This window comes from Scyliorhinus torazame, chromosome 22, assembly GCF_047496885.1.
Source record: "Scyliorhinus torazame isolate Kashiwa2021f chromosome 22, sScyTor2.1, whole genome shotgun sequence".
Lineage (NCBI taxonomy): Eukaryota > Metazoa > Chordata > Chondrichthyes > Carcharhiniformes > Scyliorhinidae > Scyliorhinus > Scyliorhinus torazame.
The window spans coordinates 101783111-101797659 of record NC_092728.1 but is presented as its reverse complement, the minus strand read 5'-3'; the positions used below and the strand labels follow the sequence as shown (position 1 = coordinate 101797659).

The window sequence follows — 14549 nt, the reverse complement described above, 5'->3', positions numbered from 1 at the left end:
TTACTGTGAAAATCCCCTTGGTGCCACATTCCGGCACCTGTTCGGGTACACGGAGGGAGAAATCCGAATGTCCAATTCACCTAGCAGCCTGTCTTTCGGGACTTGTGGGAGAAAACCCAGCAGACATGGGGAGAACATGCAGACTCCGCACAGACAGTGACCCACGCTGGGAATCGAACCTGAGACCCTGGCACTGTGAAGCAACAGTGCTAACCACTGTGCTACCATGACGCCCAAAGGATCTCCTTTGTCATTCAGGAATCTCCTTTGTCAGTCAAGAATCTATCCAACTCTTTACAATATCCCAGCCTCCACTGCTCTCTGGAGAAGAAAATTGCACAGACCGACCATCCTTAGAAAATAAACTCTCCTCATCTTCATCTTATTTTTAAAGCGTGTCCCCCAGTTGTGTTTTCTCGCCCAAGGGGTAACATCCTTTCAGCATCCACCCTGTCCAGTCCTCTCAGGATCTTGTAAATTTGAATAAGATCATTCTCCTAAATGCCAATGGATATAGGCCTAACCTTTCCTTATAAGACAACCCATTCATCCCATGAGTCAGGCGAACGAACCGTATGATTTCTAGTGTAGTTACGTCCACCCTTCAAAAAGGAGACTCAAACCCAAATGTGGCCTCACCAACACCCTGTACAGCTGCAGCAGAAGTGTGCTATTTTCCATTCCCCTTACAAAGTGCCTTCAGGGCAAGTGAGTGTTGCACAAAGCCAATGCCTCCATCCATCCCTCTTAACACTGACTCCATATGCTGTGTTTGCTGCCAATGCTGCATATGCGCAGTCATCAGTGGCCCTGGAATTGAAAAAACTAAGGTGCTGGCAGCATCAAATTAACACTTTAAACAATGCCCTCTATCCACAGATCATCGTGCCTCGAATCATAATTTTCTTCACAAACCTAGAATGGTCCTTGTAATTGCATCTTAGCTTTAATGGGGAATACCAATCTCCACAAACTCAGCCAACGATAATAGCCTTATAAGCTGAGACAGGTTGAAGTGAAGATCTCACACTTGCAAAACCAAGTAGGTTGAGATGTGAAGCCCTGAACCTCTTAAAACCAAGTGATTTGTTGCCATTTTGGTGAGACATGGACAATGAAATAAACTATCACCATTCAGGAGGGGGTGATATCTGCGTGTGCATTGACTGGTGCCCATGCGCAGAAGTGCTGTCGGTGGCCATCTTACATTGGCAGGTGTTAGTAAATTTGCCATCAGTTATGAAAATTGAGACTTGGCCTAATGTCACACACGAGATGATATCAACCTAGACTGTAAACCATTTTTAAAAAAAACTTGCTGAACACTATCTGTTGAAGCGATGGGAGAATCCATGCCCCCCCCTTGCAATAAACAGCAGTGTCTCATTTGCCTTCCTAATTGCTTGCTGTACCTACATACTAATGTTTTGCAATTCATGTCCGAGGGCACCCAAATCACTGTACCGTAAAGCTGTGCCGTCCCTCCCCCTTTAAACAGTTTGCTACTTTTCTATTCTTCCTGCCAAAGTGGACAAGTTTGTATTTTCCTACATTATAGCTGCCAAATTGTTGCCCACTCACTTAACCTGTATATATTTGGGGAAAAGCGAGTATTTTGTGGTTTCTTCTCCAGGCATGGGGGTGTTCCATTCCGAGTGGCGACATCTCACTTTAGGTCTCTGGGGGTGCAAGTGGTGTGGGATTGGGTGCGGCTTCGTAAGTTCAATTTTACGAGCTTGTTTTGGCCCTTCCAAACTTACTAGTACTGGGCAAGAAGGTGCGGAGCTGGAGTAAGGAGATGGGAGGCCTTATGGTGCGGATGGAAGCGGGTTCCTGTGAAGGTCGGGGTTGTGGGTGCGGGCAACGGCGCTGTTACCGTTTGCATCAGGGAAGTATTCGGGGAGTCCTGTGGTAGTAACTACGCTGAAGATTTGGAGGCAATTTAAGTTGAGAACAGATTCAAAAATGATTCCGATAAGAGGGAACCATGGGCTTGATCCAGGGGTGGGAGGAAAGAGTGGTGAAAGAGATGAAGGATTTGTTTTTGGAAGAACGAGGTTTGGGGTGAGGTTTGGGCTCCAGCATGAGGAGGGCTTCAGATACATGCAGGTGCGAAACTTCGCGAGAAAGGTCTTCCCGAACTTTCCAGTGGCACCGCCCTCTTTGTTGCTGGAGGAGGTGGTCGGTGATGGGGCTGGAGGGCGGGTCATTTCGGTGATTTATGTTAGGATCATGAAGAAGGATAAGGGATCCACGGAAGTGTTTGAGGCCAAGTGGGAGGAGGAGCTGTGGATGGTGTTGGAGGAGGGATGATGGTGCAAGGTGTTGCAGAGGGTTAAAGCCTCAACCACGTGCAGGAGGCTGGGGTTGATTCAATTAAATGTTGTGCACAGGGCATACGTTTAAAAAAAATTAATTTAAGAGTATCCAATTATTTTTTTTCCCAATTGAGGCAATTTAGCGTGGCCAATCCACCTACCTTGCACATCGTTTGGGTTGTGGGGGTGAGACCCACACAGACACGGGGAGAATGTACAAACTGCAGAGGGACAGTGACCCGTGAGGCAGCAGTGCTAACCACTGTGCCAGTGTGCTTTGAGTAGGCAGATGAGGGGTTCCACCAGAGATGGGGCTTGTTTATCTTACACTTTGGGGATCTTGTCGCTGTCAAGGGGGGGGGCGTTGTGTTGGGTTTGTATTTATTCTTTGTAAAAATGTTAAAATATTGAAAGTTTGAATAAAAATATATATTTTTTAAATGTAACCTGTCTCTATCCCTTTGCAGACTCCTTATGTCTTCTTCACAACTTACTCTCCTACCCACTTTTGTGTCGTCGGCAAATTTAGCAACCACACGCTCGATCCTTGCATCTAAACCATTGATATAGATTGTGAATAGTTGAGGCACCAGCAGTAATTCCTGTGGCATTCCACTTTAACCCTTGCCCATCTGAAAATGAGCCATTTATCCCTGTTCTCTGTTTCCTGTATTCTATCCATGATGATATGCTACCCCTACACCAGAGGTGCCCAAAACATCGATCACGGTCGATCGGGAAATCTCTTCTATTCAACTGCGTGCTTTCTGCGCAGGCACGGAATCAGCACGCGCAGTGCGCGCTTGTTGCAAAACCTCGCAAGAGCTTTTGAGTTAATCCAACCCAAAATCCTAGCGGTCTAATAGAATGCTGCATGCTTTACATAGCAGCATGTCATTAATCTATTTGGATATGCAGCGTGCCAATGCTTACTATTTCTCCATGTATTTGAGGAATATCCTCACTTAAAAGTTTTTGAAATAAATTATGCATTACTCTAGTAAATAAAACGGGATCTGGTTTTGATTGGTCATCAATTTTGGTGCTTGAAGTCAGACTTTGCTTTCTGTGTGTTTTCTCCTTGAAAACCGTAGTGAACGTTATATGAGGGTACAATAGAAACTAAATTAGATAATTGCTGTTTTCCCAGGCGGATGAAATGTAGCACCCACCTACCCCTGTTGACTGCAACGGTCTGCAATCCAAGTAGCCTTTGCTGCATTAGAACGTAGAACATAGAAAAATACAGCACACTATGTTGTGCCGAACTTTTGTCCTAGATTAAGAACAAATTAATCTACACCTCAGCATTCTACCGTAATCCATGTACCTATCCAATAGCCGCTTGAAGGTCCCTAATGTTTCCGACTCAACTACTTCTACAGGCAGTGCATTCCATGCCCCCACTACTCTCTGGGTAAAGAACCTACCTCTGAGATCCTCCCTATATCGTCCACCATTCACCTTAAATTTATGTCCCCTTGTAATGGTTTGTTCCACCTGGGGAAAAAGTCTCTGACTGTCTACTCTATCTATTCCCCTGATCATCTTATAAACCTCTATCAAGTCGCCCCTCATCCTTCTCCATTCTAATGAGAAAAGGCCTAGCACCCTCAACCTTTCCTCGTAAGACCTACTCTCCATTCCAGGCAACATCCTGGTAAATCTCCTTTGCACCTTTTCCAAAGCTTCCACATCCTTCCTAAAATGAGGCGACCAGAACTGCACACAGTACTCCAAATGTGGCCGTACCAAAGTTTTGTACAGCTGCATCATCACCTCACGGCTCTTAAATTCGATCCCTCTGCTAATGAACGCGAGCACACCATAGGCCTTCTTCACAGCTCTATCCACTTGAGTGGCAACTTTCAAAGATCTATGAACATAGACCCCAAGATCTCTACTCCTCCACATTGCCAAGAACCCTACCGTTAACCCTGTATTCCACATTCATATTTGTCCTTCCAAAATGGACAACCTCACACTTTTCAGGGTTAAACTCCATCTGCCACTTCTAAGCCCAGCTCTGCATCCTATCTATGTCTCTTTGCAGCCGACAACCGCTCTCCTCACTATCCACAACTCCACCAATCTTCGTATCGTCTGCAAATTTACTGACCCACCCTTCAACTCCCTCATCCAAGTTATTAATGAAAATCGCAAACCGCAGAGGACCCAGAACTGATCCCTGCGGTACGCCACTGGTAACTGGGCTCCAGGCTGAATATTTGCCATCCATTATTGTAAGATTTTATCCTTTGGGTCTCAACCCAATTCCTAGTGGGTAAGTCCCCTGCTACCACCTCTAATAATAGTCTCTAGTATTTTCGCCATAACAGATGTGCTTTAGGCACCCAGTTCAGTACATTGATTGAGAGAAGCTATAACGCTTTCAACATACAGCCTGGAGAATTTGATCTAACGTGGTGTTGAATTGGGATCAGAAGCTTTGGGTGAATGAGTAAATTATCTAAAACCTTATCAAATACTGACATTGGGGGACATTTTTAAAAAACGATGAAAATGGAGGGCAGAGTTAATGGTCTGAAGCTGTTAAAAGTCCAGAAGGCTTTATCGTGCCTGATCAGAAGATGAGGTGCTGTTCCTCCAATTTGCACTGGGCTTCACTGGAACATTGCAGCAGGCCAAGGACGGGCTTGTGGGCATGGGAGCAAGATGGTGACTCGAAATGGCAAGCGGCAGAAAGGTTTGGGTCATGCTTGCCGACTGAGCGAAGGTGCTTTACAAAGTGATCACGACTTGTGGAGTTGCAGTGAATAATTAGCAGTTAATGTGCCAACTTTCCTTTACTACTGATCACAGTTATGTTGACAACAAAGTTATGTTTGTCTTGCTTTAAATCTGTTTAATGTGTGCTTTCCAAGCTAGAAAATAAAAAACGTGCGATGCCGAAGATTTAGAAATGTGTAAAATTGGAAAGCCATTTCAGGACATCTTATTTTTTTTTAAATCATTTGGATTGAACTGCGGAATATGACCTATTCTAACAAATATATGGGTTGTACCTCTGTTTGGAACTTCAGTTGAATGTTGCAAACCTAGCAGTGTCCATGCAGGTGGGCGTCAGATACAGATCCTTTTTTTTTTATTCTCCTTTTTCACATTTTCTCCCAAATCTACACCCTCCAACAATAAACCATAATCAGTACCAAATATGTCAATCCCCATATCAATAACAACGATCCCATCCTCCCACCAAACCCCAAACATTAGCCCACATGTTCACATAAACAAATGACAAAAAGGAATCAGGAATCACCCATAGTCACCATTAACACACACTGACCCCCTCCCCCCCCAACTAATGTTCGATGTTATCCAGTTCTTGAAAGTGCATGATGAATAATGCCCATGAATTGTAGAACCCCTCCACCCTTCCCCTCAGTTAAAACTTAACCTTCTCAAGAGTCAAGCATTCCAGCAGGTCCCCCCGCCACGCCAGGGCACAGGGTGGTGAGGTTGCTCACCAACCCATCAGTATCCGCAATTCGGGCGATCAACGAGGCGAAGGCTACAACATCTGCCTCTGCACCCGTTTCCAACTCAGGCTAGTCCGACACCCCAAATGTTGCCTCCCGGGGGTCCGGGCCCAGTTTCACGTGCACCACTTTAGAGGTTACCCTAAAAACCTCCTTCCAGTAATCCTCCAGCTTTGGACAGGATCAAAACATATGAACGTGATTAGCGGAGGCCCCCCGCAATGTTCACACTCATCTTCTACTCCTTCAAAGAATCGTCTCATCCTCACCCTCGTGAGGTGTGCTCTGTATACCACCTTCAGCTGTATCAGCCCCAACCTCGTGCACGAGGTGGAGGCGTTCACTCTCTGAGCACCTCACACCAGAGCCCCCCCTCCATATTCTCTCCCAACTCTTCCTCCCACTTTTCTTTGATCCCTTCCAGTGGTGCCTTCTCCTCTTCCAAAATAGCTCCGTAAACCGCCAACATTTCCCCCTTCTCCAGTCCCCCTGTCGTCATCACCTTCTCCAGCAATGTGGAGGCTGGCTCCACCGGGAAGCTCTGTATTTCCTTTCTGGCAAAAACTCGAACCTGCATGTATCTAAACATTTCCCCCTGCTCCAGCCCATACTTTGTTTCCAGCTCCTTCAATCCTGCAAACCAACCCCAAAGAATTAAGTCTTTTAGTGTCTTAATCCCCTTCTCCTCACATTTCCGAAAATGTCCACCCCACTTCCCTGGCTCAAATCTGCGGTTCCCCCGAATCGGCATTTCCCTTGACCCTGCCCCCAACCCGAAGTGTCGCCGAAACTGCCTCCACATTCTCAATGAAGCTGTTATTACCGGACTCCCTGAGTATTTCCCCGGGGCCATCGGGAGCGGCACTGTTGCTAGTGCTTTCAAGCCCGACCCCCTGCAATATACAGATCCTTATTAAATAACGGTTCTGTGGCCACAGGACAGATTCTGATAAGAAAAGTCCTTTGGTCCATTTTTCTCTCTGGAATATTAACACCCTTTCTCTATAGAATCCAATAATTTTTGTTAGACAAATCCAGTAGCTATGCCTCAGTTGCCCTTTCTGGCAGCCTATTGCAGGTGTTGATCCACTCTTTTTAAATAATAACCTTCCAATCTCTCTCTGACGTTTATTTTAAAACCTGCCCTTCACCCGAAGCTTGTTTCCTTAGCATATCTGAAAATACCCCATCTGTGATGGATATAAATGTTGGTTATTGCCAGGAATCTGCATAAATGATCATTATAGCGGGCTGTTTGGCGACCAGTCAAAAGGTACATTATAATGAAGCATGTGTTGTAGCGAGAGTGCCTCTAATTACAGGGCGCTTAACATGCTGATAGCTAGCACTCTACACGGGGTAAACAGAAAGTTCTTGTGCCGTTCCTTTGTATTGCACAGTCAAAGAAGCCTATCTGATAACTTGTTCCACAAGGGACGATAATCATCAGGAGCTGCAGCTTTGCTCAGCTCTATCCACACTGTAGCTCAAAATACCGCAAAGAATTATTTCTTCTAGCTGATGTTCACCATCAACCGTCTGTTTTTAAATTCAGCAGCTTGTCTTTCCTTATGAACAAGTGGCCATTGTTTCAAACTATTAGCATTGCATGCTACGAGTGTTGCATTGAGCTAGTACGATGACCGTAACAATAGACCTAGCCCTCAACTCTGCTTGCCCTGGGCTGGCATGTGAAGTACAGCTGCCAGTGGGTGCTGTTAGTCATTATTGGAAAGGGGTGGAGAAATGTTATTGTGAGCGCAGCTAGTACCATGGCAGAATAACTTGTACACTTTCCTGGAGCTCAATGAAACCTGTGGATATGGAGGATGAAAGCAGATTTGTCAATTGCTTTGAGCTGTGGGAAGCAAAACTAAGGAGGAAGTTTGAGAGAACAATATTTCAGGTAATACTTAAGCTCAGTTTCAGTAAATAATGCTGCTTCTTTGTTGCAATAGTCTGCTTGATTTGTTGAACCAATTTATGTTGGACGGAATAACTTATCAAGTTTTCCATCTGGTACATAAGGTTCTCCATGGCTTCAGGTGATTTTCCCAGTCTAATGGGAATCATGATAATATCTGCCCTCTTAAACATTTCAAGTTGTCTTTGTCCGAATTACAGGTAGATATTTATTTTGTGTGACCTTACTCTCTGAGGTACCGTGCATTTAAAAAGGGAGCTTGTAGCTGTAGGAATTCCTTTGTCCATGTCCACTTGTTACTAGCAACTTCCAACTGAAAATGCGCAATATTTGATGCAAGTGGGTGATAACAAGGGTGCCGAGAGAAGAGGGCAGTAAAATTAGTTTAGGATTACGAGGGGAAAGAATGAATAGGAACCTGGGGAGCAACATTTTTACACAGAGGACGGTACGTATATGGAATGAGCTGCCGGAGGAAGTGGTTGAGGCAGGGACATTGACAACATTTAAAAGGCATTTGTACTGATACAAGGATAGGAAGGGTTTAGAGGGATATGGGCCAAATGCAGGCAAATGGGGTTAACTCCGATGTGCTTTATGGTTGGCATGGACCAGTTTGAGCCGAAGGGCCTGTCTCGATGCTACAGCTATGATTCTATGATTCTCTTGAGGATTGATCTGGCTCAGACACAGTGGACCATTTTCCTCTTGCTCTGCAAAGTTTTAGGGCAGATCTTTTGTTAGATCTGTAAACAGGAATGCAAGATCATCCCAAAAGCAGAGGTTAAGACAGAAAATAGGTTTATAAATGCATTTTTCAGAAATGCCAGCGCTTTACAGCGAGAACTTACAGGTTGTGATCAGCAAGAAAGAATCTGCGAAAAGGAATGAAAACCGGCTATAATAAATGAAAATGTTGGTTAAGAATCAAGTTGTAAAAACAATAAAATAAGGGCAGTGCAAAGATATGGATGATGTGCATATCTAAAATTGAACTTTCTTTGAAGTGGCGTCATCATTCTAATGTAGAAAACGCAGCAGCCAGAATTACAGACAGCACACCTGACAGCACAGACAGAACACAAAAACAAAAATGTCATAGTGACTAGATCGTCTGTTTTGTTTTTGGCATTATTGGCTAAGTAACAAATGCTAGCCAAGACAAATAGAGAGATCTACCCTGCCCCCCCCCCCCCCCCCCGCCCCTCAAAATAATGCAATGGGTTTTTATATTCACCTGGGAGGACAAACTAGACCTTGGTTTAATGTCTCAATACTGGAGTATCAACATAAAAAGAACCACTTGCAGCCATAAAACACTTTTCATGATCCCAGGATGCCCCAATGCACTTTTCATCCATTAAAGTGCTTTTTGAGGCGATGTAGGAAATAAGGTTGAACAACTGGGCATACCCAGACCTGGAACCTTTCTTCTACCAGTCTATAGCACTCAATAAGATGGCCATCAGCACTTAAAATAAACATACTGTGTGATTGAAGAGCTAAAATTGTTCGGGTCTAGAAGCAGCAGAGTATGAGTTTGCTCTTAATTGAAGTGCTGCGTTACTAGCATTCTTCCACCAGGGACCCCTCTTGTCCTGGGTCGATGTTAGAGCTCCTGAAAGCATTGCAGGGCTGCCAATTCATACTGCTAGTTTCACATGGATCATTGGGTTTTGTCTAAACGTCCTCGACTAATACGCCTACAGAATTGTCATCCACTGGTTAACGGATAATTCTGCCATTCACCTGCTGTTACGCCTCTGATTTTTTTTGCAGGACACGCAGGAATTCCTCCGCTGCTTGATGGATCAGCTCCACGAAGAACTGAAGGAGCCCTTGTCGGAACGGGACTCTGATTCCTCGAGTGACACGGATGAAAAGCGAGATGGTGACAGGAGCCCCTCGGAGGATGAGTTTCTGTCTTGCGACTCCGGCGCGAGCAGCGACAAAGGGGAAGGAGAGAACAGGAGCAGGTGTGCTGCTGAGAAGCAGATAGAGACCGAGCTACTGATCCAGGACGAATGCGGAAAAGGGATTTCGGAAAAGGAGAGGCAGAAGGACAGAAAGTTTTCATGTGGGCATCACAGGCTAGGGTCAGTGGATCCAATTGATGAAGATGCAGATGTGGACACATCTTTGAGTTCTGGAGATGCTGGAGGCTCAGGAGATGCTAGAGCTTCTGTAGCTTCCAATGGTACTTGTAAGACACCAGGTGCAGTATTTAATTTCCCTTTTTAAAATGTGTTCTTGGACTTTATGTTGTGTGCAGATAATTAATTTGTGCCTACTCTGGTTTTTTGCACTGCCTTGACTTTTAAGAACTAGAAGCTTGTTTGCTGTAAACCTGGCCTTCAGGCTGGGTGGCTGGAACCTGCCTGTCTTTCGGAGATGCTGGATGTCAACTGCCTCTCCTGGGTTCTGGGGGGGGGGGTCTGGGCATTTATACCATTGTTGATCTTGCCCCCATCAACTCCCTTGACTACATTAACGTACATTTTTCTCATGGACCTTCCCAAGCGTCTATGTCTCCTGAAACTATTCACATATGATTATTATCTAAACTCATTACCAGGGGAAACGCATACCAGTTGAGGCCCTTCAGTCTACTGCTGTCTCCCGGCAGGTTCATGACAACCTCCCAACCTACAATGTAAAGCTGACCATAATATGTTGTGCCCAGCAGCCTCGTTTGGAGGCTATAATATCTGTTTTTGATTCCTGTTTATCTCTCGCAGAACCTGACAATGATGTAAACATGCGCTGCACATCACGGTCCTGCAGCCCCATCCACCAGGAAATGCATTCCAATTTGTCCAGCAGCCCACCTCGGGCAAGTCCAATGCGGGCTGTATCGTCGTTTTCATTCAAAAAAGGTAACCTTCTCTCCAGTAGTTTAAAAGGTGGCCATTTTCATTTGGGGTTTTTCTATAGGCTGAATTTTTAAACGTGAAGTTCGAAAGTCTTTGTTCTTTCTGTCACGTGCGGTTATTATAACAATCATTTTTTTTAAAGTGAGTTCCTTTGCAATTCAAATTGATGTTTCTAACCAGAGTGCTTAAAGCATTCTTTAGTAACTTAATGGTAGCACGTTTTGGCCAAATGAGGATCTGGTATTAGCACAATCTTGTTCACGGAGCGATGAAGCTTTGTAGTCTTACTAAAAACCCATTACCATTTAATTCGGAACCGCAAATAATTTTATCCAACTGCTATCGGCCTTGCATACCTCATCAGCTTGTGACCACCCAAATCTAGCAATTCTGTTGTTTTCTATAAAATAATGGTTTATTAATATGGAATTTTAATTGCATATTACCTGCAGAATGTAATTCCATACTCTTTTCTTCTTCACTTAGCCCAGCTTCTGTTATCTGCCAAAAAGAGAAAGCAGGCCAAGTATCGCAGTGTAATTTCTGATATCTTTGATGGGTCGATATTGAGCCTAGTCCAGTGTCTCACCTGCGATAGAGTAAGCTTGACTCTAGTTTTTAAAGAGCAACATGGCACAGGGTCCTGCGTCTGTCCAGAGCAGTTGACGTGCATTTCACTTTTCTTGTTCTGTAACCAATGCTTGCTAAATGGAATCCCTCATTAGAGGTCTTGCGAGTTTAAAGTGAAACTTTATCTTGTTGGAAGCAGAATTGCCAAGTTTTATGGTTTTCCCAGCTGAGAGGCAGATGCACAGCTATGCAAGAATATCCGACGGTTAATGAGATATGCTGCTGTGTCATTAGCTTTGTGAGGCAAATTGATTGAAACCTTTCAGATCCTGAGGGGTCTTGACAGGGTGGATGTTGAAAGAATGTTTCCTCTTGTCAGCGAATCTAGAACCAGGGGTCACTTTAAATAAGGGGTCGCCCATTTAGAACGGAGATGAGATGAAATGTTTTTAACTCTGAGGGTCATGAGAGAATCTATGGAACTCTCTTCCTGAAAAGGTGGTGGAAGCAGTCTTTGAATATTTTGATGGCAGAGATCGGTAGATGGCCAGCAAAGGGGTGATAGATCATCGGGGGTAAACGGAATGCCGGTTTGAGGTTAAAATCAGATCAACCATGATCTTATTTAAGGGCAGGGCAGGCTCGAGGGGCTGAATGGCCTACTCCTGCTCCACATTCGTCTGAAGTAATGTGGTAATTGCACAGTCCACCAAGCCAGCAATTTTGGATTCCAATTTAAACCTCTAGTTTCACGTGTTAACATTCTTGTTTCTATCCTGTTGCAGATTTCTTCCACAGTGGAAACGTTTCAGGATTTGTCATTGCCAATTCCTGGGAAGGAGGACCTGGCAAAGCTACATGCATCCATCCACCAAAACCTACCAGTGAAACCTGGCATCTGTACTGATGCCTACACAACACAGGGATGGGTAGCATTTATTATGGATTATATAAGAAGGTAAATTGTGTTTGCAAAACGTGCTGGATCCTGCATGACCTCAACATGTATCTTTGGGCCCTCTAAGCTGTGTATCGTTTTAGTGCACATTATTATAAATTTGCACTTCGTCCAATGGCATTATTTGCATTTTGAGTGTTTAGTTATTTTCCAAGATCATATGTTAAATTTCTTCTAGATCAAACTTTTTTGTAGGTAACTTGTGTTGCTGCGGTCCATTTTTTCCCTTTGTCTAATTTTTTTTTTAAACATAAAATTGACATCAATGAATAGATTTTTTTTTTAATGAATGCCCTTGATCGGGGAGATGAGCACTGAGCAGAAGATGGGCACTCCTTCATGAAGGCAAAGAGAAAGTAAATGTTGTTGCGAGGGGTTATCCCGGCCATGTTTGTGCAGCTCACTTGCCACCTTCATCTCTGCATGACGGACATGTCAGCATATTTGGATGTTTTGTCTGTTCCTCTACCTTGTGTCTTTGTCAGCAGATACATAGAGCAATCAAAACTCCATGCCATTGACCTCATGAAAGGGCGCCCTCCAAATGTAGAGTCACTGTAACGTTCCTCCCTGCAACCGCTCCTCACTGCACCTTTCATTGCATTCAATTTGCTGAATTGACACAAGTGGCCTCACTACGTTTCCTGCAGAATCGATTTTGGCGCCCCCCCCCCCCCCCCACCCCGATTCAGAGTTGCAAATAACCAAGTGCTTGAAATTGTGTTAAATATCAAGGGATTAAACCAGTATCAGGAAAAATAGCGGAATTTTCAAGTCACAAACTGAAACCTGATTTAATATTTTCTATCTTCTATATTTCAAGTGTGGATCTGGATCTGAAAATTTAACTGGGGTTTTGTTTTTTTTCTGACCTAGTTTTAATTCTGTTGTAATGGTCACTCGCGTTTTACTTAGCTACTTTCTGCTCAAAACCTATACTTTTCCTCCTGGTTGTAACTCTTGACTTCAGCTCGAAACTAAATACTCATTTTGACTGACCGTGGATCTTCTACAATTCTCGTTGCAGGTTTGTCGTGTCCTGCATCCCGAGCTGGTTCTGGGGTCCTGTAGTGACTTTAGAAGATTGTTTAGCTGCCTTTTTTGCTGCTGATGAGCTGAAAGGCGAGTTCAGTGAGATTTATTCTGTACTGTTTGCTTTTCATAGAAATACATAGAAGTTACAACGTGGAAACAGGCCATTCAGCCCAACCAGTCCATGTCGGCATTTACCCTCCACGTGAGCATATAGTTCTTATCACATTTACCCACCTTGTTCTCATATCCCCATTTTCCTTCATTCACCTCTCCAGTTTCATTTTGTTCTAGTTTCTGCCTCAGCTGCTAACCCCGGCAGTGTATTCCACAGCCTTAGAACTCTCGGTGTGAAGAAATTTCTCCTGCCCTATATCCCCTATCTACAACACTTCACGACATAAGCAAGCATCGTTTGGTTAGCTCTTGGAATTTAGTTTTCCCCCTTGTACACTGATGCCTGCATTTAAGCAGGCGCCATGGATAGCACGTTGAGAAAGGAGCAGGGCAGAGCTTTATCCTGGTCAAGGCCAATGATTAACTCTCCGTCAATGTTACTGAAAATAGATTATTTGATCATTATCACATTTGCTGTTTGTGGGAGCTTGCTGTGCACAAATTGGTTGGGATGTTTCCTAAATTCCAGCACTTGCTACACTTCAAAAGTACTTAATTGGCTGTGAAGCGCCTTGGACCATTGCGAAAGGTGCTATATAAATGCAACTTATTTTTCATTGCTCTTCGGTTTAAAAGGAAGACCTCAATTGACTATTTTCAGACCTTTTTAATAATGCAGTTGCAGTTTTCAACTGCTGACTAATAACCTGTATGGAAAGCAGAACCAGTTGAAATAAGGTCCCAGGAGGCACTTACATAAGAACTAGGAGCAGGAGTAGGCCATCTGGCCCTTCGAGCCTGCTCCGCCATGCAATGAGATCATGGCCGATCTTTTGTGGACTTTCCCTCCCACACACCATAACCCTTTATTCCTTTACTCTTCAAAAACTATCTATCTTTATCTTGAAAACATTTAATGAAGGAGCCTCAACTGCTTCACTGGGCAGGGAATTCCATAGATTCACAACCCTTTGGGTGAAGAAGTTCCTCCTAAACTCAGTCCTAAATTTACTTTGCCTGATTTTGAGGCTAGTTCTGCTTTCACCCGCCAGTGGAAACAACCTCCCCTCATCTATCCTGTCTATTCCCTTCATAATTTTATGTTTCTATAAGAGCCCCCCGCATCCTTCTAAATTCCAATGAGTACAGTCCCAGTCTACTCAACCTCTCCTCATAATCCAACCCCTCAACTCTGGGATTAACCTAGTGAATCACCTCTGCACACCCTCCAGTGCCAGTGCAAGTAAGGAGACCAAA

The 14549-nt window shown here is 44.2% G+C and overlaps 1 protein-coding gene and 1 long non-coding RNA gene across 4 annotated transcripts in view; one reads left to right on the top strand and one right to left on the bottom strand.

Moving 5' to 3' along the window:
* Positions 1–14549, bottom strand: part of LOC140399284 (uncharacterized) — a 130684-nt gene that overhangs the window by 8820 nt on the left and 107315 nt on the right. The window contains exon 3 of the long non-coding RNA XR_011937672.1: positions 11062–11116. This is a non-coding gene — a long non-coding RNA (uncharacterized lncRNA). The remainder of the gene's footprint in view (positions 1–11061; positions 11117–14549) is intronic.
* The window catches only part of usp20 (ubiquitin specific peptidase 20), a 77644-nt gene that overhangs the window by 31688 nt on the left and 31407 nt on the right, over positions 1–14549 (top strand). For all 3 annotated transcript variants that reach the window (XM_072488755.1, XM_072488756.1, XM_072488757.1), the window contains exons 10-14: positions 9522–9957; positions 10481–10618; positions 11102–11214; positions 11971–12143; positions 13171–13265. In XM_072488755.1, the coding sequence (XP_072344856.1) occupies positions 9522–9957; positions 10481–10618; positions 11102–11214; positions 11971–12143; positions 13171–13265 (955 nt within the window). The remainder of the gene's footprint in view (positions 1–9521; positions 9958–10480; positions 10619–11101; positions 11215–11970; positions 12144–13170; positions 13266–14549) is intronic.